Below are 8508 nucleotides of genomic sequence, written 5' to 3'. Positions count from 1 at the left end.
AACCGTAGGCAAATGCAAATTCCGACAAGACCAAAGTTTTTAAACACGAGATTACAAGAAAATTGAATACTCATACGACCCATTTCCAAATTCGTTTACCCAATGTTCAAAAGAATTGTCATTTTCCCCCCGATACGCCCTTATTTCGAAATAAAAAGTTTTACACGGTTTAAACTATTTTTAAACATCTCGAAACTATCAAAATAAATACTTTTCTTCAAAATATAATAAAATTATATTTCTTTGAATTATTTTTACTTTAAATACTTAAATATCAAATTTTATTTGATTAATAAATTATTTTCGAAATATATTAACGGTCCGAAATTACGGGGCGTTACAGAAATATTCAAGAGCAATTACAAATTATTTTGTGTCATTTTAAGCTTGTTTTAATTAATACTAGTCTCATATTAATTAAAATTATTAAGGGTATTCCTTGGGAGAGATTCTAAACTTGAATCTTGTTCATTCATTGTTCGAAAGCTCAAGAACTAAAAAGTAGGAGATCTTGTTGGTGCCCAATAAATCCGAAACACCAATATAAGAAGTGACGATTTCTTCTCTACTTTGTTTTATGTTTGCATGCATAAGATCTTGTATTCATTTTATGACCAAATAAATTAATTCATATATGAATATGTATACTAATGAGATTAATGAATCCCAACACCATCATCAGCATCATCCTCATCTGAACTGCCCTGAAAAAATAAAAAAAAGGTGAAACAATGATATTATTTTAAATAAGGAGTGATATTATTTCAAATGAAGTGTGATATTGTTTCTATCTCGGAACAATTACAAACAATATCACATTCTGTTATCCTCAAACAGTGATACTGTGTAGTATAAAGTGTGATATTATTTCTAATAAGGTGTGGTATTGTTTCTAAAATTACCAGGAAAATATAAAAGAAAGTTGAGACAGATGTGTTGAGACATTCTGTTATCCTCAAATAATATCACATTCTGTTATCGTCAAATAGTGATACGGTTTAGTATAAGATGTGATATTATTTAAAATAACATGTGATATTGTTTCTGACTCGTGACCATACAGCATATATAAAAAGTTTCATACATAGCCTTTTCATGGTGAACATACCTTATTGTCGGCATCAGGTACAAAAGCATTAGGACAGTTACGTTTATCATGGTTAGACATTTGTTTGCCATTGTTGCTTTTTGGAGATCATTCTCTTCCAGCTACCCTTGTTCTTTGCCTGACGAGGTGGTAGAATCCTCACCTCAGTTGAGGAACTGCACCCAAGAAGCATCTCCAACTCCTGCTCTTTGGTCATTGACTCTGATTGCGGATTGAGTTTCACCCTAAATTGTTTAAGTGTGTCAACAAGATCAGTGATGTCCTTCATAGACAGATTCTTGAGCACACTGATGGTCGCGTAGAACTCTGACCATAACTTGCACATTTCCATCTTTCTTAAATCAGTGGCATCAAAATCCTCAATTAACTCACCATGTGGACCATAAAGAGGGATCTTCTGTGCATTCTTGGTCCACCGCATAAGAATGTACCTATCGGGCAAAGTGTGTACTTGTTTTTCAAAGTAAACCAAGATAATGTGTCTACAAATAATACCCTTCCTGTTGAACAACTTGCAAGAACATTCAGCGTCATTGGTTGTAGAATTGTAGACAACTTGGTAGGTCTTCTGCGTTCTGGCATCAGCAATACCAATTAAATCTATACCGTTTGCAGGTGGTGTGAAGCCACCAACACTAAGGGAACAAATAGAAGAAGAAGCTTCTACTTGAAAATCTGCGAAAGCAGAATTTGTATAAACCTTGGAAGCATGAGCTTCCAACTTAAGAGAAGTTGCTAATTGTGGAAGAGTACAATCATCGTCTCTATCAAGTTGTTTTTGAGTATGGCGCTGTACATTAATGGCACTTTGAAACCACATCAAGAATTCAACAAGTGTACCATGTGCATTTTCAAAACGCTTGAAAAAATTATTCTGACTCTCAGAACGTTGAGTTGTTCGTAATAGACAACCCATAGGAACCTCACGAAAATAAGCTGGGATCCATTTTCTCATTTTTCTAAACATGGTTGACAACTAGGAATTACCTTCAAGATTATGCTCATTGACCAACTCACACCACTTTTCTTCAAATTCAAGAGGTTCTAACTCAGCATCCCAAACAATAGCATTAAAACGGCTGACAAAATCAGTCTCTTTCGATATTGCAGGCCCAACCTAATCAGTAAGCTTTTGCATGATATGCCACATGCAATATCTGCGCCTAGCATGTTTGAAGACAGCACGCAAACCCAGCTTTATTCCAGAGCACTGATTAGTTATTATACAGTGTGGCTCTCACTGTCTCATAGCGTCAAGGAACTTTTCAAAGACCCACTTGAACGAATCTTCATCCTCATGAAATAGCAAGGCAGAAGCAAAAGTAACTGACCTTTTGTGGTGGTCTACGCCAGTAAAAGGAGTAAAAAGCATACAATACTTATTCGTACTGTAAGTTGGATCATAAGTGATGTAATCATCAAATAAAGCATAGTTTCTACGAGACTCTGCATCACACCAAAACGCACGAACCAAACATTTCCCAGAATCCACCTCATAAGCAAAGTAAAAACCTTCAGTGGTATCACGTTTATCCTCAAAATAGTTAACAAACAGTTGAGCATCTCGGTCTCCTATGAAACATTTGATATCCCTTCCAAAATTCTTAAAATCAACCAGTTGAGCTCCAACATTCTCATAGACATCTACATATTCCTTGACATTTCTAAATGCCCTTGTTGGGCCTTGATTAACCCTTGAATGAACAATAATTGTCTTTTTATGGTAAAGATGGAGGTGCCTGTGTTTTTTTTTGAAATTGTTGATTTCTAAATGAACAAAGACGGTGATTATGCCACTCACGAAACTGAAAAACAACATAACCATCCACATTATAGCAAAACTCAATCATAGCAGTACAACCAATCCTAGTTAATTTAGTGTTCCTAATATCTAATGGCCTGGGAGTTGCCTGCTCCTTTCCACTATCTAAAACAGTAGCCTTCCTCTTACGATCACTAAAACCTTCACGGTTGCGAACAACAAATTTATACTTCACATCACCAGAAACAGACCTTTTTTGGGAAGACTTCCTAGGTTCAAAACCACATGCTTATGTATACACATCATAAAAACTAATACCTTCTTCCAACATCCCAAACAACTGGCCAACATGAGGTTTAAACTCAGCTGCAACATTCCTTGTCCACAATTCAGTACCACCAGGTGTGGAGTCCAAAAGTAGTTGATGCACACGAGAAGGAACAGAATGTTGTTCAACATGTGGAGTATAGCTAGATTCATCGGGTGGTTCAATGAGAACAGTAGAAGTAATTGAAGACTCAACAATATCATTACTATCTTTAGAGATAATGGCAGAGACATGAATATCATTACAGGAAGAAGAAGTTACATTACTTGTAGGATCTGGCAAGAAAAGTACAATGTAAAATAACAAGAAAAAGTCTTAAAGATATAGACGAAATCAATATCACACAAGTGGCTGAACAATATCACATATCCAGGAAAACAATATCACGTTTTTTGGGAAAAATATCACACATGAAGTTGGAAAACAATATCACAAAGGAATGTTGCAGGAACAATATCACACAAGTGGCTGAACAATATCACATATCCAGGAAAACAATATCACGTATTCTGGAACAATATCACACATGAAGTTGAAAAACAATATCACAAAGGTGAATATACAATGGTACATATCAACATAAACAATATCACCAGTTGGAAAAAACAATATCACATATTGAGCAAAACAAAAACACACTTGTTGTAAGGTACAAAATAAGAACGTAAATGAACAGAAAATATTTATAGGTACAAAAATTATACAAACAGAAATAAAGACGACTAGTAATAGAGAATATTTACCAAAAGTATAAAGAACATGTGATTGAAAGCTGAAAGTACAAAATAAAGAGAGAATAAAGCTGAAATTCAGAACAATAACATACCAGACATCGCAATGATGATTGAATACGCAGAGATTTGAGCAGGAAAACCTAGAAATCAAACAAAAACGTACCGAATTTTAGGAAACACAAAATTAAATTGAAAATAACAAATAAAGCAAGATGAAATTCAAAGCATAGAAAAGAAAGAAGAACAAACAGAGTAAGATGACAACGAATTCGAAACATAGGGACGAAAAACGACAATTACGTACCTGAGCAAACGAACTAATTGGAATAATATGATAATTGTGAAGAATGAGCAGCAAAACCTGGAGATAAAACAAAAACGTACCGAATTTTAGGAAACACAAAATTAAATTGAAAATAACAACTAAAGCAAGATGAAATTCAAATTATAGAAACGAAAGAAGAACAAACAGAGTAAGATGACAACGAATTCGAAACTTAGGGACGAAAAATGCCAATTACGTACCTGAGCAAGCGAACTAATTGGAATAATATGATAATTGAGAAGAATGAGGAGGAAAAACCGAGATCACGCCTAAATTCTAGGGTTTTCCAACTCAACAATGGAAGAACAAGCTACAGTAGAGAGAGAAGTTAGAGGGAGAAGAACAAAAAGGAGGAAATAACGATTTTGGCTGGGAAAAGCAGTTTATATAGGCACGCGTTAAATTACAAATTTGCCCTTACTTGTTTCCACCCTAAATACCCGTCATAGTATTAATCCTCAATCCTCAAATATATAACTAATACTCACATGATCCCATTCCTATATATATATATATATATATATATATATATATATATATATATATATATATATATATATATATATATATATATATATATATATATATATATATATATTGGGTTGAAGCCACTTGTGGATGCGCCACGTGTCAACCCAGCTTTAAATACAAGTGTTAATTTTATTTGAACATTAAATTTAAACATAATAAATAGTATGAAAATAATTGTATTTCTTAAAAACATAACTTAAACAAAACTACTAAGAGATAAGTTTTTATGTGGGAATGAAAATAAGTATATTGCGAGAAATTGAATACCTATGAGATTTTGATAGGCTTAAATAGTATGATAACGAGTATGTGTACGAGTATGTATGTACACAGTGATCGCGAGTACATTTGAATAACAAAACAAAAGTAATGTTTATTAAATAATATAGTTTTATAAACAACATGAAAAAGTAGAAAAAATGTTAAATTTTTCTTTAATATCTTCAATTAAAAGATGTATACGTCAAGTATAAATTATGACTAGATAAATATTACTTTTAATTAAATATTTTATATGTTATCTTTTAAATACTTTGAAGTTAAACATCAAAAAATATTATTTGATGAAGTTTAACCTATTTTATTTACAGGTAAAATCTTAAACATCATTTATATATAGTTGTTTAAAAATACAGAAGGTAGTGCAATTCTTATAGATATGTTTGACACATAACACATGCAAGACACGATCAAAACATTTGAATAAGTTGAGTTTGAACTTTATATATTTGATACATAAATATCACACGTTATACATAAAAAATGAAAAATTACATAAAATTATATTCACATCATTTTGAACAAATATTAATTGATTTGGAACATAACGTATCGTGAAATGATATAATTTGAGAACTTAATGTTGATTGTTGCATTACTCGAATAAATTTTATTTTAATTATTATGATACTTGATCAGTCACAAAATAATTAATAAAACGTTGATCATGCATAATTAATTATCACTTAGGGCTTGCTTGGGATGGGTGTAATTATGAAGGGAGTAGTAAAGCTAAAATGAACTAAAAAATGGAGGGAAGGGATGGGGTTTGAAAAGAGAAATAGATAGAAATGGGGAAATATAGTGTAATAGTCCCTCCATTAAGGGAGTAATTGTTACCCACCTTCCCCTCCAAGGAATTATTACCTCCATATAAAGGTAATCGTTCCTCCCTCACCTCCTCTTTCCACCCTCCACAACCACTACAAAGCACAAATCTCCTCCCATTTCTTCTTATTTTAGCTCCCATTACTCCCTTAGTAATTACTCTCATCCCAAGCAAGCCCTTATTAGTTTTAATTAAAATTGTATGTATTTTATTTTAAAACATTGAACTTAAACTTAAAAAAGTTAAATTTGAGAAAAATTAATATATTTTTATTTATAAGTAAAAATATTAAAGGTTGTATATAAATTATTTTATTTTTCTTCAATTATATATAATTAAATTTTAAAACAGGCCGTGCGAAGCGCAGCATACTACCTAGTTTATATATACAATTCGATGTACGGTCTAATGCTAGTAATTTTACATCTATCTATCTATCTATCTATCTTGACAATAATTAAGACGAATATATATTTTAAATAAAACTATTTGTAAGATGGGTTTCCATATGTCTGTTGGCAACTTAATCCAATATTCGGGCCCACACTCGGGTCAAGCCCACCATTATTGCTGCCCATACTTGTCTGGATATCAAAGCTTGTATTATATGTGCCATCATTGAGTAAGTGGGCTATCGGACCCAAATAGTCCAAATCCAAAAGGTATGACAATGAATGTGTCCTTGGAAATTTCATTATTTGTTGTTGTTGGTTATCACTTGAAATGTCACTTGTTCCTCCAAAGCTTATTTGTGGTTTTGATGATGACGAATCCTCAGATTTCTCCTCTGTTTTTGCTATACTTCTCTTTTTGTATATTCGACATAACACCCAATCATCCAACTGTAATACACAAAATCACAAGTCGTGTCAAACAAATGAATATACAACCTTACTAATAAGGTAGCTGAAACTCGAAAGGGCAGTTTTGATGCTACGACACGTTTCGAACCAATATCATATATCGGGTAAATTAAGAATTTTGGAAGCAGGTTAAACGAGTTGGGCTTACCCTCATGGATCCATGTTGTTTGACGGGTTGGTGCTTAGCCTCAGTTAGACGATATTCATGCATGATCCAATCAGTCTTAGACCCCTTAGGTGGTCTTCCTTTGTAGAAAACAAGAGCCTTCTTAATACCTACATACTTGCCTCCACTGTATATGGCTTTATCCGTACCCGTGGCCTTCCAATATCCTGATAGCGTGGCTCGGTTGGGTCGAATTCCATTCGGGTATTTCCTGTCTCGTGGGGTGAAGAAATACCATTCATTTTCCCCGAATTCTGCCATATCTGAGAAAAAAGGTAACTATACCATATTATAACATGTAAACAAAACTTTATTTAAGACGTAAAGAATCTCCTAAAACGGAAAGACTTGCCTGGTAAGTGCCAAGGATCAAACTTGTATATATCGACTTCAGGAATAATGGAAACGGGGCATGGGCGAGACGTGGCTTGGTTCTTAAGGTAGTGTATGATAAGTTCTTCATCAGTAGGGTGGAATCTAAAACCAGGGGGAAGATTACTAGACCTTTTTCCCTCCATTATTAGAATCGGATGTATGATAAATATCAACTAATTATTGAAAAGTTTGATAAACAATCAATAGAATAAAAGATGAGAGAAGAAAGAAAACTCAAGTTTGTTCTCTTAATTGCTTGAAGGGGGGAAAGAAAAAATGGGTGTTTGAAATGTTTGCAAGCTGAGGTGACGGGATTTTATGGGCTAAGCTTTCTTGTCTTGTAGTGGAAGATGTGGAACTTGAAAGAGGAAATAAAACGGACACGTCATCTATTAATATCTTAGTTGGGTGTATCATTTTTGAATTTATTATTCCTAGTATAATGGAGTTAATCCATACTTGTAAAACTGCCTTAATCTAGCACTCCCTCCAATAGTAAATAGGATGGCGATAGATCGCCACCCGGTGGTACCAAATTCGGACGCCACCATAATTAAAGAAGATACAAAAATAAAAAATAAATTATCAGTTTTTGGTTTTACGCCAAAATTTTAAGGGTAACTATGTAATTTTATATTTATCCAACTATTCAAATAAAATCAAAACAACTTATTTGATATTTTACATCATCTATTAATTTTATATAAATAAATAAATATTTTACATCAAAACAACTTATTTGATTTTAACCTAATTTAAACTAAATTACCATAATCAGATTAAGTTTCTTCATCATCAATGTATTGCGTTTTTTCATCTAGTGGATAATTCATCTACAACTCAAAAATACATAATTTAACGAGTTTGATACCAAATTGAAATCAATTCTTATGATCTATATATCCGAATCTCAATGATTTAAATACCGCTCCCGGACCGTTGTTTATACAACGAAGTTTTGACATCGATTAACATATGCATAGTTGTATCTTATTATAAATATATAAGTTTCTAATAATCCTTGAATGTCACAAATCATCATTGAAGAACAAAATTCATCTTGGTCGCCAAATTGTCAAATACAAGTATGCAACCTTGAGTGGAAAACATGTATACAAACCTAGGCCAATATGAACTGGTTTTTTGTATCATTCCATTTTAATAGCGGCAAAAAGCAAGGCAAATCCTCCTAACTTCTTTAATTATTT

At 32.8% G+C, this 8508-nt stretch overlaps 2 protein-coding genes across 2 annotated transcripts; both read right to left on the bottom strand.

Annotated features, from left to right (window-relative positions):
- Positions 1–1160: 1160 nt before the first annotated feature.
- LOC141618619 (protein FAR1-RELATED SEQUENCE 9-like) lies at positions 1161–2063 on the bottom strand. The gene has a single exon (XM_074435714.1). It carries the CDS (start codon positions 2061–2063, stop codon positions 1161–1163), a length of 903 nt encoding a protein of 300 aa, XP_074291815.1.
- Positions 2064–6205: 4142 nt separating this feature from the next.
- LOC141623688 (NAC domain-containing protein 2-like) lies at positions 6206–7586 on the bottom strand. The gene is made up of 3 exons (XM_074439836.1): positions 7278–7586; positions 6908–7188; positions 6206–6738 (listed from the first exon to the last, which is right to left on the bottom strand). Exons 1-3 carry the CDS (start codon positions 7441–7443, stop codon positions 6382–6384), a joined length of 804 nt encoding a protein of 267 aa, XP_074295937.1. The 5' UTR covers positions 7444–7586; the 3' UTR covers positions 6206–6381.
- Positions 7587–8508: the final 922 nt, after the last annotated feature.

The sequence above is a fragment of the Silene latifolia genome, chromosome X, assembly GCF_048544455.1.
Source record: "Silene latifolia isolate original U9 population chromosome X, ASM4854445v1, whole genome shotgun sequence".
NCBI lineage: Eukaryota > Viridiplantae > Streptophyta > Magnoliopsida > Caryophyllales > Caryophyllaceae > Silene > Silene latifolia.
The sequence above is the reverse complement of the archived record's forward strand: the minus strand, read 5'-3'. Positions and strand labels throughout refer to the sequence as shown.